The 25578-nt window shown below is 51.2% G+C and overlaps 1 protein-coding gene across 2 annotated transcripts; it reads right to left on the bottom strand.

Annotated features, from left to right (window-relative positions):
• Nucleotides 1-1264: 1264 nt before the first annotated feature.
• On the bottom strand, nucleotides 1265-19569 carry IP6K3 (inositol hexakisphosphate kinase 3). Of its 2 annotated transcripts, none has more exons than XM_030465463.1 (6): nucleotides 19440-19569; nucleotides 14000-14302; nucleotides 7771-7975; nucleotides 6772-6944; nucleotides 5037-5212; nucleotides 1265-2814 (listed from the first exon to the last, which is right to left on the bottom strand). In XM_030465463.1, the coding sequence occupies exons 2-6, from the start codon at nucleotides 14274-14276 to the stop codon at nucleotides 2374-2376; spliced, it is 1272 nt and encodes a 423-aa protein (XP_030321323.1). In that variant the 5' UTR covers nucleotides 14277-14302; nucleotides 19440-19569; the 3' UTR covers nucleotides 1265-2373. The 2 variants fall into 2 exon arrangements, with proteins under 2 accessions (XP_030321323.1, XP_030321324.1); XM_030465464.1 differs by lacking the exon at nucleotides 19440-19569 and adding an exon at nucleotides 15186-15239.
• Nucleotides 19570-25578: the final 6009 nt, after the last annotated feature.

The raw sequence follows: 25578 nt of genomic DNA, 5'->3' as shown, positions 1-25578 counted from the left end.
AGAGCAGTGTAGGTGAAAGAGACCTGGGGGTCCTGGTAGACAAGAGGATGACCATGAGCCAGCAATGTGCCCTTGTGGCCAAGAAGGCCAATGGCATCCTGGGGTGCATTAGAAAGGGGGTGGTTAGTAGGTCAAGAGAGGTTCTCCTCCCCCTCTATTCTGCATTGGTGAGGCCGCACCTGGAGTATTGTGTCCAGTTCTGGGCCCCTCAGTTCAAGAAGGACAGGGAAGTGCTTGAAAGAGTCCAGCGCAGAGCTACTAAGATGATTAAGGGAGTGGAACATCTCCCTTCTGAGGAAAGGCTGAGGGAGCTGGGTCTCTTTAGTTTGGAGAAAAGGAGACTGAGGGGTGACCTCATCAATGTTTTCAACTATGTAAGGGGTGAGTGTCAGGGAGATGGAGTTAGGCTCTTCTCAGTGGTGACCAGTGATAGGACAAGGGGTAATGTGTAGCGGGAGGAGCCCTTCTTGCTCCTAGGGCTGATCCTGAGGCCTCGGGGTTTAGCCCATTCCTGGACAATGTCCTAGGGCTGTTCCTGGGGCTCCGGGATCTACCCCTTCTTGCCTGCTCCTGGGGCTCCTCGAGCTGTGGGCTTCTCCATCCTCACTGAAGAGTGAGAGCCCTCTCCATGGGTGTCAGCTGCTCTCTTATTGGCCCCCTGCTCCTGCACATGCTCAGGAGGGAGGCCAGACACAGGTGAACCCACACCCACTCATCAATAACTCAGGGCACCTGGTCCTGTCTCACTACAGTAATGGGTGTAAATTGGAGCACAGGAGGTTCAAGTTGAATATCCAGAAAAATGTTTTTCCTGTAAGGGTGACAGAGCCCTGGAACAGGCTGCCCAGGGGGGTCGTGGAGTCTCCTTCACTGGAGACATTCAAAACCCGCCTGGACACGTTCCTATGTGAAGTGCTCTAGGTGGCCCTGCTCTGGCAGGGGGGGTTGGACTAGATGATCTTTCGAGGTCCCTTCCAACCCCAAGGATTCTATGATTTTGTGATCCCCAGGAAATAACGAGCTCTTCAAGGGTGGACTTTAGGCCAAATAAAATCACCCAGCTGAGCCAGATCACTTGAATTTCCTGGCTGGAAATTGTAGCAATTCCCCAGCTGTGTGCAGTAAAATCCAAGTGAAGGGGTTTCCCTTGGGATCTGGTGGTTAAACCTGGGGAAATAATGGTTTTCTCCCCAACCCCAAACAAAAGAAGCAGAAGGAAATCCCTTAAGGATGCTGCAGAAGTGAAAACGAGATGGGCAACGGGTGAGAGATACTTAAATAATTTTATTTCTATCCCCACTCTCCTGTAACAGGTTTCTCTTCCTTCTGTAAGGATTTCTCTGTCAGGTTTCCCACACCATGCAGGAAAGGTTTGTGTTGGTTCTGTAATAATAAAATCTGTCCACAAAAGCTGTAAACATCATTTTGAGCCTTTTGTGATTGTCTCTTCCAAGCACACACACAAGATTTCTATAAAAGAATTTCTAGGTGACCTTTAATATCTACTCCCTGACTCAATCTCACACCTTTTATTTTTATTTTTTTTTACCTTTTTTTTTTCTTCTCCAAGCAAAAAAAAAAAAAAAAAAAAGCGCCTTGGTGTGAATGTTTTTGGGATTTTTTGGGGTTTTTTTTTTTGGTGCCTGCTATCTGACAAAGTCCTCACATCCCATTCCTCTGCTTCAGCCCCTGTGGAGCCCTTGGCTTAGGGAGTTTTTGAAGCCCTGTTACAAACCTGCAGGGCCATGAAACCTTCTCAAGGTCCAGTTCTTGGTCTGAGGTTCTTCTGCTCTTACCCCTGAAGCATCCCAGAACTTTTGCAGCATCTCAAATGTCCTTTTTTTTTTAATTTATTTTTCTGTACACAGAGCACCCCAGGGTGCAGGGATGGGGAGGATGAGCGTCAGGGTGGGTGGGTTTTTTTTCTCTCCTGCTTTTAATGTCTTTGGGTTTTGCTCATGGAGCTGAAAATAATGCTGCAATCTCTTCCCATTTTTACAGTCTTCCCCAAAACCCCTGGGATCTCCCATGGATTTGGGAGCAGAGGGATGAGCAGGTCCTGTTTTATCATTAAGACTCTTTCAAGTACTGCTTGTGGTTGGCTCACAAATAAATCAAGGACAGGAGTAAAACGAGAAAGGAGAATAAATCACCTGACTGGTGGCAGGCAGGAGGGATTCTTTCAGCTCTCTGCTTTTTACTCTTGAGTTCAGTCACTGGGTTTTCCTGCATTTTTTTTCCCTACCAAGCTCCCTGTCCTCCCCTTCCCCACGGAGCACGTGGTGTCCAGCAACCACACAACCACCCCAGCCCGGATCTTCTTTTTGGGGGGGGGGGGCTCCTGGGAAATTCCAGCTCTTTTGCCAGGAATTCTCACTTGCTTTCCGAGATGTTCTGGAGGATTCTGATGAGGTTCTCCAGGCCAAAAATATACCCTTGGTCTGGCCCATCCTGCTCACACTTGGAGCCTTTGAAGGTGGTGTGGGCAAAGTCTATCATGCGGACGTCGACCCTGGAGGGGTAGCTTGGTTTTGGGATGTGGAGGTGATTATCCAAGGATGCCGAGTTCTCCTTCTGCTCCTGGCCTTCGTAGATGATGAGGAGGGAGCTGGAGTAGAACCTGTAAGAGCTTTGCTTCCTGATGACTGCCAGCAGAGCCTTCAGCCTCAGGATGATGGGTTCCAGGAGGTCGGTCCGGAGGTGGTTCCCATTGCAGAGGAACTGGTGCAAGGTTTGCCTGAAGCCCTCTGGGGAGAGTTTCCTGCCATAATATTTATCTTTGCAGAGAAAATGACCTGTGTCTGCTTGGTAAACCTGGAGGAAAGACAGAAAGCATCCGGATGCAGTGGTTTGGGGTTTTTTGCCCTAGTTTTACCTCAAAACATCCAGACCCGAATGGGACACAAAACCCTCTGCAGCCAAGAGGCTCCTTGCTGCATCCCACCTCCTGCCTTTTCTGGAGATTTAAGCTCTTCAACTTGAAGAAGAAGAACTTGAAGAACTCCTGCAGGTTCTTCTTGTACCACTCTAAATTAAAAGAAACCCCAAGTGCTGCAAATCTTTGGCTGTGTCAGAGATTCCCAGCTTTTTCCCTCTGGCTGTGGCAGGATTTTGCAGCAGGACAAGGAACACCCCAACCTCAGACCTTCCTTTAATGTCTGGGTAGCAATAACCTTGCTTTTTTGAGCACCCAGAGCCAAAATACAAACAGAAATTTCTGTGCATGGCCCTGATAACACTGAGCAAGAAATAAAGGAGTGGATTTCCAATTAGCTCCCACTCCACTTGTCATTGAAAGGAAAAATCTGCTCAGCAGGAGGATGGCAGAACCCAAGGAGAGGCAGAGGGTTTGACACTGCTGCAAATGTGCTTTGGAATCCTCATGCTCAAAATCACCCTTTGGGCACAGTGAGACAAGGTTTGGAAAGCTGTTTGAGGAGTGTGTGTGAAACCAAGGGGGGAGTTTGGGACTGAGGAGGGGTTTGGAGTGAAAGGCACCAAAACCCCTTGCTCTTGGGGTGACAGGATCCATGGTGTCCCATCTCAGGATGGAAAAGCCCTGGGAAGGCAGGAGCAGGGCACTGGGTGGCTTTGTTGATCTCCTTTTTGATGCTGAGCACAAGCAGAGAAGCTGCTGTTTGATGTTCTCAGCTGGGCTGAACTGGTTCCATACTGGTGGTACTGGTGCAGGGTGGAGCTTGTGCAGCCACAGCTTCTGGAAGCAGCTAGATCTCCAGAGCATAAACTCATGGAATGGTTGGGTTGGAAGGGACCTTAAAAAACAACCCATGGGCAGGGACACCTCCCACAGCCCAGGGTGCTCCAAGCCCCATCCAACCTTCAACACTGCCAGGGATGGGGCAGCCACAGCTTCTGGGGGCACCCAGGGGCTCAGCACCCTCACCCCAAAGAATTTCTTCCTAATGGACAACCTCCATCTCCCCTCTTCCAGTTTTAAACCCCTTGTCTCATCCCTCCCTTTGTCCAAAGTCCCTCCCCAGCTTTCCTGGAGCCCCTTCAGGCACTGGAAGGTGCTCTAAGGTCTCCCTGGAGCCTTCTCCAGGCTGCACAACCCCACATCATGCCACCAGAGAAGAGCTGCTCCAGCCCTCCCATCCTTCTGCTGGCTTTATGCAGCCCACTTCTCTTTGCTTCTCCTTCCCTGGCTGTAAAATGAGCACAAATTCACCACTTCACCCCCCTGGAGGGGGAACAACCCCTCTCACTGCTGTGTTTAGGGGATGTTTGGGGGGGGGAGGATGCAGTGGGTGCAGGAAGCTGGGGATAAATGGGGGCTGGAAGTTGGGGATAAATGGGTGAGGGGCTTCAAGATCCTGATAATCACTAGCTCAGCACCCTCCCCCCAAAGAATTTCTTCCCAATTGGTCTCCCTGAAGCTTTCTCCAACACCCCCAACTCCCTCAGCCTGGCTCCAGCCATCAGATCACTTTCTTTGGGAAAAGGCTTTCTCTGGGAATGTCACCTTCTCTGCCCTTCCCTGCTCCTTGAGGCCAGGATTTCCAGCCTGGAATCCAAGGATCCAACCTCGAGCACAGATCCTGTGAGGAGAGGCTGAGGGAGCTGGGGGTGTTGAGGCTGGAGAAGAGGAGGCTCAGGGGAGACCTCATCACTCTCTGCAACTCCCTGAAAGGAGGTTGGAGCCAGGGGGGGGTTGGGCTCTTTTCCCAGGCAACTCTCAGCAAGACAAGAGGCCAGGGTCTCAAGTTGTGCCAGGGGAGGTTTAGGTTGGAGATGAGAAAGAATTTCTTTCTGGAGAGGGTGATCAGGCATTGGAATGGGCTGCCCAGGGAAGGAGTGGATTCTCCGTGTCTGGAGATCTTTCCAAAGAGCCTGGATGTGGCACTGAGTGCCATGGGCTGGGAACCACGGGGGGAGTGGATCAAGGGTTGGACTTGATGAGCTCTGAGCTCCCTTCCAACCCAGCCAATTCTAGGATTCTAACCCCTTTGGATTTCCAGCTTGCTTTCAAACCCTGTGAGGGCCAAAGAGCAAAAAGGGGAGAGGCTGCATCTTACCTGCATCCCACAGATCCGAACTCCCAGCGATGCTGAGGTGCTCTGCTCACACTTTTTGATGTGCCGAGCTTTCTTCTCCTCTGAGGCATCATCCCCGTGCTGCCTGGTTCCCATCTTCAGGTCCAGGATGCAGGGAAAGTTGTATTTGGAGACCACATTCTCCAGCAAGAGAAACTCTGAGCTGGAGTTAAAGGGCAAAACCCACTCCTTGGCAATCCTAATTGTAAAAGGGCTTAAATCACAACAACTGCTGACACTCTCCCTGATAGCTCAGAGCTGTAATGAGACTTTCTCAGCCCATTTTACCAATGTGTCATTGCTACAGGCCCCTTGCTGCCAATTGCACTTAATTTACTGTCCTCCAGTCCTAGTAATTAAAGCACCAGCAGCTCCAGCCCCCAGTGACACCACAGCCCCAGGGCTGTCAGTCCCAGTCCTTGCCTTCTGCTGTGCTGACTCCAGTGGGTGTGGGGGAAGTTGTTAAATGGGATTCTTCACATGGCTGCTGGTTAATGAAGTGGAATTTGCAAACTAAAAGGTGAGGGAGCTGCTGATTCCTGAAGAAGTTGGGGGTTGAAACTTGTGCCAAGGGGATCCCTGACTTGTGCTGGATAACCCCTGGTTTTCTTCTTTCTTGCTGGGAAAGGGAGTGGGGAAAAAGGGAAAGGGGAATGGTGGAAAGGGGAAAGAGGAACGGGGAAAGGGGAAAGAGGAATGGGGTGTCCTGGGTTGGGCCAGGAGAAAGGGGATTTTCTGTCTTGTGCTTTTGCTTTCAGCTCAGTCTCTTGGCAGGAGCTGCACTCCTGAAATGAACAGCAAGGTTCTCAGGCAGTGGCTGCTCTGGGACTGATAACTCCATGGTTATAGTTCCAGCCAGAGCCTGGGGTGCAGAGCCAGGGACACTGCTCAGCTCTGAGGAACATTTTACCCTCCAGAAGGAGCAGAGAGGTCCCACCTGCAGCCTCCTTTGGGGAGGAAGGGACAAGAGAGATGCCAGAACTGACCAAACAGAGGATTCCATCCCATACACCTCACACTCAGGAGAAATCTGAGGGATCACAAGAGCTTCCAGCTTCCTGCCCTTCCTGCTTCCTTTCCTTCACCCCTTCCCTGTTTCCTTCAGCATCCTGGGAGGATTCCATCCCTTCCTCTGCCTGTGCTCCTGATCCATCCCAGCCTGGATCTGTGTGTTCCTGCCTCCAGCTCCCAACTGCTCCTGACCCCAGGATTCCTGCCTGGACTTTCCCAGGGCTGCCCTGCAGCCTCGGGGGTGATGTGAGAGTGATTGGGGGGAAAGGGGGAGGAACCTGGGATCAATTTTCCTGGATATTTGTATAGATTTAGTCATTTTTCCTATTTCTCATTCCTGTTTCATTAAAGTTGTGCAGTTTAGTTTCCAACCCATCAGTCTCTCTCCCTTATTCTCTCTCCTTTCTTTATCAGGGAGGAGAGAGAGATTAACAGAGAGCATCTGGTACTCAGTTTAATTGCCAGGCCAGTGTTAAACCCTGACATGGGGAAAGGGAAGGAAAGGAATATTCCCATTGGAATATTTCCATTACAACGATCATTTCACCCAACCCAACCATGGGCAAAATGAACAGAACAACTATAATCTGTCTATTCAGTGTTTTCCCAGGCACTGGGCAGAGGGGGGGATGATACCCCTGGCCATAATCCATCCATAGATTATTTGGAGCCAGGCCTGGAGGGGAGGGGAGAGGCAGAAGGATACGATGGAGTTTGTTCTCGTTGTGCTTGGAGGACATGCGGGTGAGGTGCTGCCTGTGACAGTGCAGTCCCCAGGGGTTGTAGCTGTTCCTTTCTCCCTGCTTCCCTTTTGCATCTTCCAAAAGTGAATCCGGGTGGTACTGAAGGTCTGTCCTCAATAGCACCTTCCCTGGGCAGCTAAAGAAAACACACACAAAAATCCAGTTGGTTTGGAAGCTCCAGAAGAGGAGAATTCCCTCCCTTTCTCTAGCTGAGCCCCAAACTTGATAAGGGACATTTTTAGGGGCTCTCAGATGGAATGTGTTCATCCCATTACACTGTAAAAGTGATTTTCAGGACCCCAGCTATTGCTGAGTGCCAATTTTTTCTTCCTTCAGGCTCCTACAAAAAGCACCAGTGAGCAGGAATCCCTCTTTATCCACCTAATGGGTTCATGTTGTCCAACAATAGGAACGATTCCCAATTTAGATGGGGCTGGCTTTGAGGAGGGGAGGGAGGGATGAGATCTGTTCCACTTTGAGCATCAGTCCCTGGGTCTCATTCACCCAAAATCCCTAAATCCCATCACTCTGAGGGCAGTGCTTTCACAGCAGCAATGCTGACCCCTTCAGTCAGTGGTGCCCTTGGTCCTTTCTGAACCATTTTGAGCTGAAAAAGGGGAATTTTCAGGAAGCTCCTGCAAGCTCCAAGGTCACCTTTTCTCACACAGCTCTGCCCTGGGATGAGCTCAGCCTGGAAATGCCTCCTAGCTGCTTATTCCCTGGCCCTATGTGCTCTGGGGCCTCATCTCCCCAAGGATGGAGGAGAAAAGCAGAACTGGGGGCACAGAACTGAAGCAAGAGCCCCAGGGATGACCCAGGGAGCCACCAACTTTTTGGTGACTTTGGTGGCTTTGTTTTCCCTCCCCTTGGCTCACTTGGCCTTAAACTCCCCCTTAGACCCCCAAACCCCCCCAGCCTGGCAGGAGAAGGACCAGGAGGAGGTTTGCAGCCCCTTCCCTCACCTCTCTTTGAAGGTTTTGGTGAGCTGAGTGTGGCTCCAGGTGACCAGGGTGTGCTCGGTGCTGGCAGCCCACTTGTGCCAGATTGTCACCGAGGTGTCCCCGATGGCTTTCTCCAGCCTGGCACAGCTCTCTGCCTGCAGGCTGGGGCTGGCCATCAGGGTCAGGTTGCCAAGACTGTCCTTCTTGAGGTGAACAGAAACGATGCCTGGACAAGAAAAAAAAAAAAGAGGGGGGAAAAAAAAAATAAATTACAAACCAGAACGAGACAGACCCAGGGGTTACTCTTGGACACTCACTGCACCCACCCAAAGTGGCCCAAACTTCCTGGTTCATTGCCAGGGCAGTTGTCTCCTTATTTCTGTGGCCTCACACATTGATTTGAGGTCCAGTAATAGCCTGGAAACCAACCCCAGGGGGCTGTAATGATCCTTCCTCTCAAGGCTCAGTTGGAACCCTATCTCCTGAACACCCAATTCTGTCCCTCCGGGCTCTGCTGTGCCACAAGAGACCCAACAAAGTCCCTTGTGTTGGACCCAGAGCTCCTGGCTTGTTCCTGGCCAGGGATTTCATCTCACTTTTTGGGACAGGGCGAGACTGGAAATCAGAGAATCCTAGAACTGGCTGGGTTGGAAGGGACCTCAGAGCTCATCAAGTCCAACCCTTGATCCACTCCCCCCGTGGTTCCCAGCCCATGGCACTCAGTGCCACATCCAGGCTCTTTGGAAAGATCTCCAGACACGCAGAATCCACTACTTCCCTGGGCAGCCCATTCCAATGCCTGATCACCCTCTCCAGAAAGAAATTCTTTCTCATCTCCAACCTAAACCTCCCCTGGCACAACTTGAGACCCTGCCCTCTTGTCTTGCTGAGAGTTGCCTGGGAAAAGAGCCCAACCCCCCCCCGGCTCCAACCTCCTTTCAGGGAGTTGCAGAGAGTGATGAGGTCTCCCCTGAGCCTCCTCTTCTCCAGCCTCAACACCCCCAGCTCCCTCAGCCCTTCCTCACAGGCATTCTGCTGGATCCCTTTGTAGTGAAATGAGGCAACCAGGTGCCACTAATTGCCAGGGAATGGGCATGAGCTTGTGTTCAGCCCACCTGTGCCTGATCAAGGCCTTTTATTGGCCCCCTAATCCTGTTCATGCGCAGTTGGGGCTCACCTTAATCAGGCACAGGTGGGCTTGACACAAGCTCATGCCCACTCCCTGGCCATTAGTGGCACCTGGTTGCCTCATTTCACTACATCCCTTCACAGCCTCCTTGCTCTTCTCTGGACCTGCTCCAGCACCTCAATCTCCTTCCTGAGGGGCTGAGGGGCCCAGAACTGGACACAGGACTCAAGCTGTGGCCTCCCCAGAGCTGAGCACAGGGGCAGAATCCCTTCCCTGGACCTGCTGGCCACGCTGTTCCTGAGCCAGCCCAGGATGCCATTGGCCTTCGTGACATCTTGAGCATTGGCAGGAGGCAAAGGGAGGGAGCAGGAATTTTCCAAAGACAACCAACAAGTCAGCTCATTCCTTTCCTTGGAGAGAAGCTGCCAGCCCTGCCAGACCTCACCTTGCTCCTGTCCTTCCCCAGCTCCCAAGGACCAGCACCCAAATGGCCAACAGGGAGGGGAGAACCAGACCCCCAAATATTTCCCTTTTTTACACAGGAACATGAGCCTGCCCTGGCATTATTCCTTTCCATAAGGGTGCTTAAAACACCACTCTGTGTATTCCAGCCTGGCAATTCCCCTGCCTCCCGGGGAATCAAAGGACTCAGATGCCGCCCGACCCATCCCGGATTTAGCCCCAAACCTGGCAGGGGGACCGCAGCCTCCTGGGCTCGGGTGACAGAGGAGGAATGGCCCTGACTTTTGGAGCAGACAGCTCTGACCTTTCCGGGAAGGTTTGGTGACAACCACCCCACTCTGCAGGGCTCTCTCGGGGGCTGTCTCCACCTCCCGATGTCGGGGAGGAATTTTTCAGAGCATCCCCAGCTCCGGGGTTGGGGGAGGGGATGGATTCCCGGCAACAATTCCCTGGAGTTTTGCGATGGAAAGTTCCTAAAGAGGATGGGGAAAGCTCACAGAGCAGCAAAACTCAGGGCTGGGAAGAACCTGAACCCCATCACCCGTGGGGTTGGGTTTTAACCAGCTGGGGGGCCACACTGTGGGGTGATGCAGTTGGGCAGCTCTGCTCCCTCCCAAGGAAATCTGGCAAAATAAAGGAATATTCAACCCCCCCACACACACCTTTCTCTTCATCTAAAGTGAGGTTAAACACAGAGAAGTTGATTTGCCCTCCCTCTGAGTTTTGCTGGAGAGGTTTCCATGCCCTGAATCCCACTGCCTGCATCCCCCCCTCCCATCCCCATCATCAGCCTTGGGGGGTCCTGGACCCCAAATCCCTGCAGCTCCAGCTTCCCTCCTGCACCTCAGGTACCACCATTTCTGTTCCATTTTCCTGTAAAATTCCCATGAATCCAAAGATCCAGGGCAGGCTCAGTGAAATCAGCTCATTTTGCACTGAAATGCTGGGGGGAGGGGGGTGTTGAACCCTAAATTAGGGGGTCAGGAAGATTTTTAGCTATCTCAGCCCTTTCCTCTGGTGCTGCTGAGCACGGGGAGCTTTGTTTTCTTCCAGCTCATCTTTCCCTGAGTCCCATCCATGAAAACAAAAGAATAAAATCCATATTACAGACACCTGAGAGCAAGCAAAATTCCCATCAGCTCAGCTGCCTGCTTTGAACTTGCAGGGGAAAAAAAAAAATAAAGCCAGCCTATCTTTTGCCTAAATCAAAGCCTTTTTATTTTTAAGAAGTCACTGGGAGGCAAGCAGAGTCCTTGATTCCAAATCTTAATGCTCCAACTCTGGTTTTGGTGCTCGAGCAAGCTGGAACCTTAAAAAAAAAATGTCCCAATTCCATAGCTGCAAGTGCTGGGCTGATTTAGAAAGTGCTGACAATCTCCCCTTCCAAAAAAGAAATAAAAAAAAGTTATATATAGCATGAAACTAAGAGGTCTTAAGTATCTCCCATTAATATGAAAATTAATAGGGGGATGTTCAAAGGAAAGGATGAGCTGTTAAACTGGGAGAGCCTCTGAGCCTCCTTCTCCCAGCTGCCTTCAGGAACATTCCCAACAGCCTGAAAAATCCCTTTTTTTTTTTTTTCCCCCTCTGATGTGATTCCCCGTGGGGTTTGCAGACACCCTGCAAGTGAGCTGTGTGGGTCAAAGAAATCTGTGACCAAAAATAATCTGTGTGGAAATGAAATAAATAAAGGGATGTAAAGAAATCTGTGATCAGAAATAATCTGTGTGGAATTAAAATAAATAAAGGGATGTAAAGAAATCTGTGACCAAAAATAACCTGTGTGCCAATAAAATAAATAAAGGGATATAAAGAAATCTGTGATCAAAAATAACCTGTGTGGAAATGAAATAAATAAAGGGATGTAAAGAAATCTGTGATCAGAAATAATCTGTGTGACAATAAAATAAATAAAGGGATGTAAAGAAATCTGTGATCAAAAATAACCTGTGTGGAAATGAAATAAATAAATGGATATAAAGAAATCTGTGATCAAAAATAACCTGTGAGCCAATAAAATAAATAAAGGGATGTAAAGAAATCTCTGACCAAAAATAATCTGTGTGGAAATGAAATAAATAAAGGGATGTAAAGAAATCTGTGATCAGAAATAACCTGTGTGCCAATAAAATAAATAAAGGGATGTAAAGAAATCTGTGATCAGAAATAACCTGTGTGCCAATAAAATAAATAAAGGGATGTAAAGAAACACTAGATAACAATAAATAAAACAAATCAAGAATGACAGAAATAATATACGTAATAAATAAATAAGATAGAAATACATAAAACAAATCAAGAATGAGAAATAAATACATCTACACCAAAAGAAATCTGTGTGCAAAGTCAATCTGCCAAGCTGCTCTTTTATTGCAGCAAGAAAACATCTCCCTGGGAGCAAAACTGGGTTTAGGGGTTTGTTTTTCTTGGCCTTTTAGTGTCACCCAAGCCACAGTCCCTGTCCTGGCTGGCACTGGTGGGTATTTATGGGTTCTGTCCCCAAGCTCGTGGCATCCCAGGGATGCTCAGAAGGATTCTGCCAGGCAGCTCTCCCCTCCTTGGGTTTATTTTTATATTTCCAAGCTCATTTCTTTGCTGCCACCTCGAAGAGGAACCTGAGCATGGAAAGAACCCGAGGATCCCCTTGCTGGGCTGAAAAAGGGGCTGAAATTAGGGAGGGAAAACTGGTCCCCAAGTCACCAACCTGCCTGAAGTGGTGTTTGCTGGGAATGGTGACATTTGGTGGCAGTGTTACATAATGGTCCCCAAGCTGTCCCATTTCTAAGAATAGAGATGAGGAGCAGAGACACGTGGGGATGGGGTGATGGGGACCTTTGGATTATTCCTGGTGATTTATGGGGACCTCTGGATTCTTCTTGGTGATTCTCATCCCTTCCTTCACCCTCGTGGGAGTTTGGCCCAAGCTCTTCAGCTCACCTGGCATTCAGGGCAGGTGGAAGCAGAATAATAAAATAATAAATATATATATTTATAAATATATAAATATATTTATATATATAAATATATATATAAAATCTATAAATAATAATAAAAACTCTGTGTGGCCAGTGCTAAACTGGAGAGGAATTGATCTCCCCAGCACAAAACTCACTGGGATTTGGCACAGAGAAAAAAAAAATAATAATAAAAAAAAAGGTTTTAATAACTGGGCCACCCCTTGACTGATGAGCTGGGGCTGCTTAAAATCTTTAGAGCAAAGAGACAGAGCAGGGCTCAGCTCTCCAGCACCCAACCCTGGTCCCTGCTGAAGAAAATTGCTTTGAGAAAGCCTGGTTTGATTTCTTAAGCATCTTTTTAGTATCGTCCCATAAATCTGCAAAGGGTTTCTGGGAAAGGGAGAGATTGGATTGGGAGCTCAGTGAAACTCTGGCTGGTTTGTGGAGCTCTTTTCTGTGGCACTGAAGGACCAAAAGATATTTTAGGTTGGTTGGTGACAGCTCAGCTCCTCTCCTCCAGGGTCAGGAGCTTTATGAGCAGCCCCTGTCTGGCAGGAAAGGGAGAAATAAGGATGGAATGAGAAAAGAAGGGAGAATGGCTTAAAAAAAAATAAATTCCAGGACCCTCATGGACATTAATCTGAGAAATTCAGATGGGAAAAGGGCTCAGGGAAAGGAGAGTCAGGGAGAGGGTAAGTGGTGATGGGGGACATGGAGCAGAGGGACAGGAGGAGGCTCTGTCCCATCCTGGGAAGGTGTCCCCTGGGGCAGGACAGCTGCCTGGCTGGGATTTCCAATAAATTAAGCAGTCTGTGCCTCTGATTTTCCACAGGGCAGAGCAAGCACCCAGCAAAAGGGATGCTTGAGAAATTCCTGGGATGGTTTTTCAGGCTCAGGATTTCATGGTGGCCCCAAGGACAATTCCTCCCCCAGCTTCTGCTGGTGCCAACCCTGAGCCTTTCCTTGCCCTCCAAAGCTCCTCTGCCTCCAACACAAAACTTCTCCTCTAAAACCAAAATTTGGGGTTACGAGGCCACGCACAGGGGGCAAAGGCACCCTGAGCTCTGTTCCTGTGCTAATAGGATGTTAATTTAAATGAATTCATGATGTGCCAGACCTTGGGATTGCTGGGCTGAAGAAAACCACTCTGGTTCCTGCTTTCCTGCACTTATTCAGTGCTGCCATTCCCATCCCATCACGGGACCACAACCTGGAAACCCCTTCAAGCAAACACTGTTGGGAAACCCCAGCCTATTCCTGCCCCTTTTCCTGGCATTTTGTTCTGTTCCCCTTCTCTGTCCTGCTCCAAGCCCCCTGCTCCTGGCTGGGGATCACGTTCATGCTCTCAGCCTCCATCTTCTCAAACCTTTCCCCCCAAACCAGACCAATTTCAGCCCTTTTTGACACAACAAGAGTCCCCCGTGTCACCAAGGCTGACCAGGGCAGCAAGGGGATGGGCAGAGGGGAAGATCTGGTGCCATCAACCAGTGCTCAACCCTTATTTAAGACCTCAGAGACTTCCCCCAGCCCAGAGCCCCAGAAAACCCTCCCCATCTCATCCTTGCTCAGCAAAACTTGACCAAGTGACAAGCTCAGCCCCATCCTCTCCACCTCCCCACCAGCCCTTGTCCCAACCTCAGGACAATTCCTGGTGCCACCCCCACCCCATTCCCTGGGTTTTTTTCCCCAAAATTTCCCTTACCTTTGTACTGGGGGGTGAACTGCCTCATGGCCAAGGGCAGTGACTGGTAGAAGCTCAGCTCCTGTGTCACCAGGGGCTTGCAGACTGTCTGCTCATCATACTTCATCATGCTCATGTGGCCACCAACCTGATGGACAAAAGGCTCCAGGAGGACAGGAGCCCTCCCCTCTCCAGCTTCCCGGGGGCTCTGCCCCACCATGGTGCTGGGCAGGGGGGTCAGGAGGGGATCAGCCTCCTTTGGGAGCAGCAAAGGAGGTTCCTGAGAGGGAATCAACATCCACTCTGGCTTTTCACCAATGGTTCCTGCAGAAAGAAGAGATGGATGGAGGTGGTTGAGAAGCAAGGGACAAGACACCACGAAGTCAGCATCTGCACCAGCATCCTGGGAGAAGCTGGGTGAGATGAAATCTTGGGATGCTCAGGACCTGGTGGGAGCCCCTGCCTGAATCATAGAATCCTAGAACTGGCTGGGTTGGAAGGGAGCTCAGAGCTCATCAAGTCCAACCCTTGATCCACTCCCCCCGTGGTTCCCAGCCCATGGCACTCAGTGCCACATCCAGGCTCTTTGGAAAGATCTCCAGGCACGGAGAATCCACTCCTTCCCTGGGCAGCCCATTCCAATGCCTGATCACCCTCTCCAGAAAGAAAATTCTTTCTCATCTCCAACCTAAACCTCCCCTGGCACAACTTGAGACCCTGCCCTCTTGTCTTGCTGAGAGTTGCCTGGGAAAAGAGCCCAACCCCCCCTGGCTCCAAACCTCCTTTCAGGGAGTTGCAGAGAGTGATGAGGTCCTCCCCTGAGCCTCCTCTTCTCCAGCCTCAACACCCCCAGCTCCCTCAGCCCTTCCTCACAGCAATTCTGCTGGATCCCTTCACAGCCTCCTTGCTCTTCTCTGGACCTGCTCCAGCACCTCAAGCTCCTTCCTGAGGGGCTGAGGGGCCCAGAACTGGACACAGGACTCAAGCTGTGGCCTCCCCAGAGCTGAGCACAGGGGCAAAAGTGCAGAGAAGACTCAAGGGAGACACAGGGGGGTTGGGAGTGTCCAAACCGAGGGGATTAATTATCAAATTAATGAGGTGGCCTCATCAAACCAGCTGGGTCAAGGCATTCCTCAGCCTGGTAACACGGGGTTATTCATACACCTTGAATGCCACCTCGCTGTGAAACAACCCGGGGTTGTCTTACAGGGCAGTGCTAAGGAGGGGCCTCTTCCTCCTCCTCCCTCTCCTCTTCCTCCTCCTCTTCCTCCTTCTCTTCCTCCTTCTCTTCCTCCTCCTCCCTCTCCTCTTCCTCCTCCTCTTCCTCCTTCTCTTCCTCCTCCTCCCTCTCCTCTTCCTCCTCCCTCTCCTCTTCTCCTCCTCTTCCTCCTTCTCTTCCTCCTCCTCCTCCTCCCTCCTCCTCCTCCTCCTCCTCCTCCTCCTCCTCCTCCTCCTCCTCCTCCTCCTCCTCCTCCTCCTCCTCCTCCTCCTCCTCCTCCCTCCTCCTCCTCCTCTCTTCCTCCTCCTCCCTCTCCTCTTCCTCCTCCTCCCTCTCCTCTTCCTCCTTCTCCTTCTCCTCCTCTTCCTCCTCCTCCTCTTCCTCCTCCTCCTCCTCCTCCTCCTCCTCCTCCTCCTCCTCCTCCTCCTCCTCCTCCTCCTCCTCCTCCTCCTCCTCCTCCTCCTCCTCCTCCTCCTCCTCCTCCTCCTCCTCCTCCTCCTCCTCCTCCTCTCCTCCTCTTCCTCCTCCTCCCTCTCCTCTTCCTCCTCCTCCTCTCCTCTTCCTCCTTCTCCTTCTCCTCCTCTTCCTCCTCCTCCTCTTCCTCCTCCTCTTCCTCCTCCTCTTCCTCCTTCTCTTCCTCCTTCTCTCCTCCTCCTCTCCTCTTCCTCCTTCCTCTCCTCCTCCTCTCCTCTTCCTCCTCCTCTTCCTCCTTCTCTTCCTCCTCCTCCTCCTCCTCCTCCTCCTCCTCCTCCTCCTCCTCCTCCTCCTCCTCCTCCTCCTCCTCCTCCTCCTCCTCCTCCTCCTCCTCCCTCCTCCTCCTCCTCCTCCTCCTCCTCCTCCTCCTCCTCCTCCTCCTCCCTCCTCCTCCTCCTCCTCCTCCTCCTCCTCCTCCTCCTCCTCCTCCTCCTCCTCCTCCCTCTCCTCCTCCTCCTCCTCCTCCTCCTCCTCCTCCTCCTCCTCCTCCTCCTCCTCCTCCTCCTCCTCCTCCTCCTCCTCCTCCTCCTCCTCTTCCTCCTCCTCCCTCTCCTCTTCCTCTTCTTCCTCTTCCTCCTCCTCCTCTTCCCCCTCCTCCTCCTCTTCCTCCTCCTCCTCTTCCTTCTCCTCTTCATCCTCATTCTCCTTCTCTTCCTCCTCTTCCTCCTCCACCAGGAACAAACCCGGATTTTCCCCACCTCTGCTCCTCGGGACTCTCAAGCAGCTCAACTTTTTCCATCCCCCCGGGGCCACATTCCCAACCCTGGGAGCTTTAAGCACTAAAATCCCAGCCTGTCCCTATCCCTATCCCTGTCCCTATCCCTATCCCTGTCCCTATCCCTGTCCCTGTCCCTGTCACTGTCCCTATCCCTATCCCTATCCCTATCCCTATCCCTATCCCTGTCCCTATCCCTGTCCCTGTCCCTGTCACTGTCCCTATCCCTATCCCTATCCCTATCCCTATCCCTATCCCTATCCCTGTCCCTGTCCCTGTCCCTGTCCCTGTCCCTGTCCCTGTCCCTGTCCCTATCCCTATCCCTATCCCTATCCCTATCCCTATCCCTGTCCCTATCCCTGTCCCTGTCCCTGTCCCTGTCCCTATCCCTATCCCTATCCCTCCTCCTCCCCCTGCAAGAGAAGAACCGAAGCTCCGCAGTTTCCCAACAACTCCCAGGCTCAGGTTTCTCTTTTCTTCTCCGGGAGACATGGGATGGAGCAGGTCGGAACCAGAACCACTCCTACACCTCCTTTACGTTCCCCCAAGGTGGTTTATTGGTTGTTTGGGGTTTTTTTTCTTTCTTTTTTCTTTTTTTCCCTTCCCCTTCCTCCTCCCCCCTCCGTTCTTCTCTTCTTTCCTCAAGGCACATTCGGGATTTCTGCTCTACAGTTCCCGGGAAGGAGGGACCAAACCCCGGCCAGATCCAGGAGTGCTTTTCAGCCAGGGAAGAAAGCTTCAAAGCTTTTCTAGAAGTTAAGAAAAGCCTTCAGCAAGCTCTGAAAGTTGCAGCAACTTTTTAAAGAGGATTTCTCTCCCTTGGAAAGCTTGGGGGGTGCTTTGGTTTTGGTTTTGGTTTTTTAACCCCTTCTTAAAAAAAAAAATAAAAGAGAGAGGAAAAAAAAACAAAACAGCACAAAAATAAAAATAAAAATAAATAAAAAGAAGAGAAAAAAAAGAACAAAACGAAACCCAAACCCAAGAGGGTTTTTCCCAATAGCTCTGGAGCAGAGAGCAGAGCCTGACTCCTGACTTCCATCCTGTCCTTATTGCTTCGGAGACAGCTCCAGGTGACAGAAAACACCCCCAGTCCTGACAACCTTGGCACTGCCAAGAGTTTTGGGGGGTGAAACAACAAAACCCAACCAAACAAATTGGATCAAGCTGGAATTCTTTTATCTGGCCTTATTTTCTCTTAAGCAAACCTCAAAGCAAGGTTTCCAGCAAGACCAAAGGGCTTTTTCCATTACTTTTTGGCTCTGAAGGAGCTCATCATCCATTTGGAGCTGATAAATGTTACTGCAAACACTTGGTGAGGTGCTCTGAGCTCCTCTGAAACAAGATGCTCTGGAAATAAATCCCTTCTGCCAGCTCAGGTTACTGTGAATGCCAGAAGATATTTCCATCACTAAAACCACAGGGAACTCCAGGGAAATCTGGAGCCACCAACCCCCAAACCTGGAATGGTTTTCCCTCTAGTTCAAAAAAAAATAACAAACCCCCCTTAAAAAGCATCCTGGGTGAAGGTGAAATATTGAAAAGATTGGGGAAGGAGAATAATTCCCTGTGGAGAGAATTCCCCTCTCCAGAACAAGGAAGAACCCAAAAGACTTTAAAGCAGCAGCAGCTCCAGCAGGGCTCCTGGGGACAGTGGGTGCTGTCACCCTCCCCCCTCCCCTTATTTAGGGCTAAATGCCAAAAAGGTCTGAGCTAAACAGGTTATTTATTCCCAGCTTTAAACACAGCCAAAAAGAAATCAAGCAGATTAAGTTCTCTAACCTTTAATTAGTGCCCACTCCACCCCATCCCAAGCAGAACCTTTGGGGGCTCTGAGCCTGACCTGCTGGGGACAAAATGCAGAGAGCCTGGGGAAAATGAAGAGGTAGGGTCCTGCTTTGAGGAGAAATACTTTGGAAAATTAAAAAGTAAAATCACTTTAAAAAGGAGTGATCTATCAGCACAAGACCATGTTCTTAATCTCATCTATTATGGTCACCCCACCTGGGCTCCCCTGCTGCAAACTCAGGTTTCAAGCACTGCAGGGAGCTGCTAATTTAATTTATTTTTTTTTTTCCTTTATTAAAAGGTAAGAAAAGAAGATAGCTCTTCATCTGAAGGGATTTTTATCTTCATCTGAAGGGATTTTTATGGCCACTGGGAACTGGAATCAAAGATACCTCCTGCCCCAGCACCAGCCCAAGGGCAAGGGGCAGGGTTGTCCCATTTCCCTTCACTCTTGTGCCTCCAAACTCCACCAAATTTTAAGGAAAAAACCCTGCAGGTTCCAGCTCAGCAGAGTGAGGCTGGTGCAGCTACACCCTGAATTAACCTTCAGCCTTCCTTGCCCTCCAGAAATAGTTGGGGAGCAGCACCCTGCAAAGCTCTCAGCAAGAAACCCAACCCTGAGCACCCCACCAGAAATCCACCTGCACACAACCCCTCAGCTCTTACATTCCCTTCCACCCCCAAAAAAGCCCCAAAAAAACCAAAATTATGTTTGTAACACTGAGGGCTGCTCCCTCCTGAAGAAGATGCAAGGATGCCACAGGCTGAATCCTGAAGGATTTATTCACAGGGGTGGTGGGGAGGGATGGGATTCAGTTCTCTGGCAGCCCCCTACCCACCCTTTGGGCATCAGGAGCCTGTGTGGGGCTGGAGAGCAGTGGGATTCCCATGGGAACATCCATTGGGATCATGCTGGTGAGCTGGGGGCTGCCAGCAGCACCCTGGGGACACCACATCCCATGGGAAACAGCACAGCTCCTCCATTTCTGCCCCATTTCTGCCTTTCCCACCACCAAATGCCCTCTGCTGAGCAGCCCCTTGATGCCACAGAGAACCCAGAACCACCAGAACCACCCAGAACCACCCAGAGACAGCACTCCAGCTGCTGGCTGTCCCCACTCCTCCTGTCCCCTCCTGCAAGCCATGGCTCTGCTCAGAGCCTCCCTAATAACATCCCACCCCAAATGAAGAGCTCATTCACCCTGCCCATGCCCCTCCTGCCCTGGGGGGGTGGTTGGTGCTGGTCCAGAAGCCCCCCTGGCTCTCACCTGTGGGGTGGATGGGGATGCTCTGGGCTCGGAGGGGACCCTGGGCTCAGGTCCTGCCTGGGTTGGGTTTCTTGTTGCTTCTCAGGGTGGCTCAGGAAGGAGAAATGAAGGAGCAGGGGGAGCCACAGACATTTGGGCCATCAGCTGACTGCTGCTGGGGGTGCTGGCAGGCACCCAGAGTGCCCAGCTGACAGCTGAGCCTGCAAGGGGGGGAGAAACACCCTTGGGTGCTAAAGGACAACAAAGCCACATGTGAGAGAGGGGTGAAGAAGGAGGGAGAAAGGACTGGCTGGGTCTCAGGCTTGCCAGGAAAGGTGACCCTGCCCTGGCTCCCTTGTGCAATTGTCCCTCTGGGGAATAACTTGGTTGTGGTTTTCTGTGTTTTTTATTATTTTATTTTTATTTTTTCCATCTGTTCTCCATCATGCTGCTTGCAAAAGCCTCACTGATGCTGGGGAGGGCAGGGGGTGAGACTGACTCCCCACAGGTCCCAAACCAGAACCCCCCCCCCCAGCTCTTGGCTCCCTGGGGTGATGCAGGGAGGTGGGGAGTGGGGCTGGGATGCTGCCAGCCTGGCTGAATCACCAGGTATTTTGGCAAGGAAAAGGTATTTTTGGCAAGGAAAGGGTATTTGTGGCATGGGGGGGGGGGGGGCAGAAGGGGAGGGAAGAGAGGGGTTTGCCCAAAGCTGGACAATAAGGGAGTGGATCTGAGACCTGAGCTCACAGCCACCCAATCCTCACCCTGCCAACACTTTCTTCCAGGGAAAAATGACACCCAGGCCCTTGGGGACCTGGGGGGGGACTGGAAATTTCTTAGGGAGCTTCCTGCCAGGGCCACACTGTCACCTCAAGGACATTGTCCTCCTGCTGCTGGGCACCAGTGATGCCAAGGACAGGAGTGACCTGAATGGGCCCTGCCAGCCCCAAGCACCCCAAGGAGCCCATAAATTATTCTGGCATCCCTCAGGACAAAGGGACCCAGGGGACATCTGTCCTGGGCCAGTCCCCAGAGTTAACCAGGGGACATTGGCAAATCAGTGCCCATAAGCTTGGGATGTGATGGGGAAGGAGCTGGGAGGGTTTTGCAGCAAAAAAAGTGGGAGGTTGGGAGGAAAACTTTGGTGTTGAGCTAAGGATTTATTTATAGGTGCAGAAACTGTTCCCAAGTGGAGGGGAGGAAACAGCCACACGAAGGCCAAAGGGATCAAAGTGATGGCTGGGGGCACAGAACAAGATTAAAACCAAGGATGAGACAAAGACCCTGACTCCTGAGCCCTGGCTTTGCTTCGTGCTGGTATTTTAGTTCAGAAAAGGGTTTTTTTTGTTGTTTACAGCTTGGTTTTGGAGGAAGAAAACTGAGCTGGGCACACTGCAGGGCTGACTCCGGGGCATCCCTCCCCAGCATCCTCAGAACCCAGTGATCAATCTCAGCAAAATGCAATAAAAGTGTCCAAAAAATCCAGGGGGTGAATTCCCCTGAAGGCACCTGGACACCTTCCAGCCATGGGGGGAAACCTGGGAGCCATCCCAGCCATGGGAGAAGGGATGGAGGGATGGAGGGATGGATGGATGGATGGATGGATGGATGGAGGGGTGGATGGAGGGAAGGAGGGAGGGATGGAGGGATGGATGGAGGGAGGGAGGGATGGATGGAGGGATGGATGGAGGGAGGGAAGGAGGGAGGGATAAATGGATGGATGGATAGATGGAGGGATGGATGGATGGATGATGGATGGATGGATGGATGGATGGATGGATGGATGGATGGAGGGATGGAAGGATGGAGGGATGGAGGGATGGATGGATGGAGGGAAGGAGGGAGGGATAAATGGATGGATGGATGGATGGATGGATGGAGGGAGGGATGGAGGGATGGAGGGATAAATGGAGGGGTGGAGGGATGGAGGATGCTCTACTGAGCATCACCTAGACCACGGGGGCCCTGGAGCAGCAGGGGAGGGGACAGGATGGGAGTCAGAGGCACAGGGCTGGGGTGACATTTGCAGCTGGGGGGCTGTGGGGAGCAGGGACCTGTCCCTCTCCTCCTGTCCCTCTCCTTGTCACACCCCTGATCACAAAGTGCTGAGCTACAGTTTGTCCTCAAACCTCATTGCTGGGGGGGTCCTTGGGAGAACTCATCCTCTACAGTGTGTCCCTGGGGGGTTTTGGGGTCCTTAGAGGGGACAGCCATGGGTGGAAGGAGCAGTGGGGCCATGGGCATCCCCTCCCCACACCCAGCAGGAGGGTGGCACAGGTAAGCAGGAGGTCACCAGAGCCCTCATCCTGCCCTTCCCACTGCTCCAAAAGCCAACAAAAAAAAAGGAACCCAGGCTCTGTGCAACCCCCAACCACCTCTGACTTCAAATCTGAACAGACCTGAGGTGGTTGGAAGGGGCCAGAGCCCCTTTGGGGGGGTCAGGGAGAGGTAGGACCCAGCACCCAGGATTGCCCAGGAAGGGTGCTGGGCTGCTGCAGCACCTTCCTTCTCTGCAGAGGCTGCTCCTGCTGGGTGTCAAATGGCTTTTTACTGCAGGTGTTAACTGAAGCCATCTCATTTTTATGGCAGGTGGATCAGGAGATGTGTCCTCTGCAGTTATTGCTCCTTTCAAAGAAACAGAGGGAGAATTCCTGAGCCTGGGAGCAGGATCCCTGTCCTGATCCCTGGAGCAATTACTCAGCCTCTTGCAAAAAGCAGAATGCTCCAAGGGGGAGAGCAACCCTGCCTCATTAAAACGATGCTAATTAGGAGGTAATTACAGGCACTAAGCTATTGTTACCTGAGCAAACCTGCAGCCTGGCTCCTGACTCCAAATCTCTCCCAGCCTGGCAGGGACTTGGGAATAAAAGTGGAGGGGACCAAGTCTTGAATGAGCTGGGGCTGCCTGGTCCCCAGCACCCCTGGGTCTCATCCTCTGCAATCATCTTTCCCTCCCTGCATCACAGGGCTGCATTTGGGGTCATCAGGAATAGGGTAACAGGGTTAGGACGAGGCTGGACTTGGTCTTTTCCAGCTTGAGCAAATGATTCCATGATTCCCAACTGGAAGAAAAACTGTGGGAGTCAGAAACCCCACGGGCACTGAAGAAACCCAACAAAATCTGCTCGAGGCCACGCAGGGAAGGGACCCAGGGCCAGCAGCTCCTCAGCACCCACCCCATGGGTTTATTTTTCTCTTGCTGTTTGGATGCCAGGAGCTGTTTTGGAACCTGAATGGGACCCCCCAGCAGGTGACCCAGGGCTGGTGGTTCCCTCCCTCCATCATTTGGGAGAGCATCAGAGGCTCTGGGGTCCTCCTGCCACCCCAGATTGTGTCCCCAAGGAGTTGCCAGGAGCTGGGAGAAGGGAAGCAATGGGACAGGGAAGGTGTCCTGGAGAGCCTGGAAGAGACAAACCTGAAGGCAAACAAAACTTCCACCCCCCACAGGGGTCTCCTGGAACTCAGGGGACAATCCAAAGACACCCACAGACCCCACATCAGACCTCAGCAGCCTACAGAGTGTCCCCCCCAAAAATAAGGGGCTGCTTTGAGGTCTGGTCCCTGGGCTGGAGGGTGGGGAGGTGGGGACAGGACCCACATCCCCCCCATATCTGCTGTAGAATCCTCATTTTGCTTGGGAAAAAACCTTTAGGAGTTCAAACATCAACCCAGCACTGCCAGGACCACCACTGCCTCATGGCACCACAACTCCAGAGTTTGAAACCCTTCCAGTCACTCCATCATTGCCCTGAGTCCTGACAACCCTTTGGTGAAGAAATTCTTCCTAATATCCAATTAAATTGTGTTGAAATTCTTCCTAATATCCAATTAAAACCTCTCCTGGCACAACTTGAGGCCAATTCCTCTTGTCCCATCACTTGTTACTTGAAAAAAAACCAAAAAACCAACCCCTTCTTGCTTCACCTTCCTTTCATAGAGTTGGGAGAGAGCCAGAATCTGTCCCAAATTCTTAATCTGCATAAAACCCTTTGGCAAACACTTCCCTGGGGTCCTTTTTTTCAGAGGATGAATGAAATCCTGGTGGCAACTCCAAGGCAGGCACTGGGAGGGGGTTGGGACAGCACCCATGGGTCATGCTGCTGCTTGGTTGACATTGATCCTTCCAGAACTGGCCTGGAGCCCTGGCCCTGTACCCCATAAATAAGGGAGCTCATCAGGTGTCGTGTCAGCAAGAGACAAAACATTTCATGGGAGAGGCTTTAAATGGAAGCAGGAAATGAGAAGATAAAAGGGCAGATTTTATTTTTGATTCCTTGTTGGTACAGATTTGCCTTTCTGACAGAAAAGGGGAGGGAATGGCTTTATCAGCCCAGAGAATCATAGAATCATAGAATCACAGAATCCTTGGGGTTGGAAGGGACCTCGAAAGATCATCTAGTCCAACCCCCCCTGCCAGAGCAGGGCCACCTAGAGCACTTCTCATAGGAACGTGTCCAGGCGGGTTTTGAATGTCTCCAGTGAAGGAGACTCCACGACCCCCCTGGGCAGCCTGTTCCAGGGCTCTGTCACCCTTACAGGAAAAACATTTTTTCGAATATTCAACTTGAACCTCCTGTGCTCCAATTTACACCCATTACCCCTTGTCCTATCACTGGTCACCACTGAGAAGAGCCTAACTCCATCTCCCTGACACTCACCCCTTACATAGTTGAAAGCATTGATGAGGTCACCCCTCAGTCTCCTTTTCTCCAAACTAAAGAGACCCAGCTCCCTCAGCCTTTCCTCATAAGGGAGATGTTCCACTCCCTTAATCATCTTAGTAGCTCTGCGCTGGACTCTTTCAAGCACTTCCCTGTCCTTCTTGAACTGAGGGGCCCAGAACTGGACACAATACTCCAGGTGCGGCCTCACCAATGCAGAATAGAGGGGGAGGAGAACCTCTCTTGACCTACTAACCACCCCCTTTCTAATGCACCCCAGGATGCCATTGGCCTTCTTGGCCACAAGGGCACATTGCTGGCTCATGGTCATCCTCTTGTCTACCAGGACCCCCAGGTCTCTTTCACCTACACTGCTCTCCAGCAGGTCAGCCCCCAACCTATACTGGGCCATCGTGTTGTTCTTCCCCAAATGCAAAACTCTACACTTCCCCTTGTTGAATTTCATCATGTTTCTCTCTGCCCAACTCTCCAGCCTGTCTAAGTCTCTCTGAATGGCAGCACAGCCTTCTGGTGTGTCAGCCACTCCTCCCAGCTTAGTGTCATCAGCAAACTTGCTGAGGGTACATTCTATACCCTCATCCAAGTCGTTGATGAAGATATTGAACAACACCGGTCCCAGTACCGACCCCTGAGGGACTCCACTAGTCACACACCTCCAACCAGATTCTGCCCCATTGACTACAACTCTCTGACTCCTTCCTTTCAACCAGTTCCTGATCCACCTCACTGCCTGATCACCAAACCCGTACTTGGTCAACTTATCTACAAGGATGCTGTGAGAGACGGTGTCAAATGCTTTACTGAAATCAAGATAAACCACATCTACCGCTCTACCATCATCTATCCACCTAGTAATTTCCTCATAGAAGGCTATGAGGTTAATCAAACATGATTTACCCTTGATAAAACCATGCTGACTGCTCTTGATGACCCCCATGTCCTTGATATGCCTGGAGATAGGGGGATTTATTCCCAGCAAATACTTCACAAATAAAAGTGGGAAGGGGAATGGTAGCAATGGCAGTGGAGGGATTGCAAGTTGTAAGAAACAGGGCAGGGGGAGGAAGAACTCAGCTATTCCCTCTGCTTTGAACAGAGCTGGGATCCTGGGAAACCTGCTGGCTCCAGAGGAATTATCCATAGAATTTGTACAGAGCAAGCAGAAGCCAGCATGGCATGAGAACTCTTTCATGATAAGAAATGAAAGGACACAGGAGGAGAACTATGACACAAAACCTCATGGCAGCTTGGTTGAAAGCAAACATCCTCTGGCACCTGTAATTCCACCAACCTGGAGATTCTTTCCTAACCTTGAATATATTTCAGCTGTAACTTAGCAACCTGGCCTGGGGAAAAGCAGCTGAAGAGGAATGGAGGTTCAGAGGAGAGGTTTTGACTTGCTTTCCTTTTTTTGTTCCCATAGCTTGTCCCACAGGGGGCAACCAACTCCCACCACCATCTCCTCCTGGGCAGGGGGG

Source organism: Calypte anna, chromosome 26 (assembly GCF_003957555.1).
Source record: "Calypte anna isolate BGI_N300 chromosome 26, bCalAnn1_v1.p, whole genome shotgun sequence".
NCBI lineage: Eukaryota > Metazoa > Chordata > Aves > Apodiformes > Trochilidae > Calypte > Calypte anna.
This window is presented reverse-complemented; position numbering and strand designations above follow the sequence as displayed.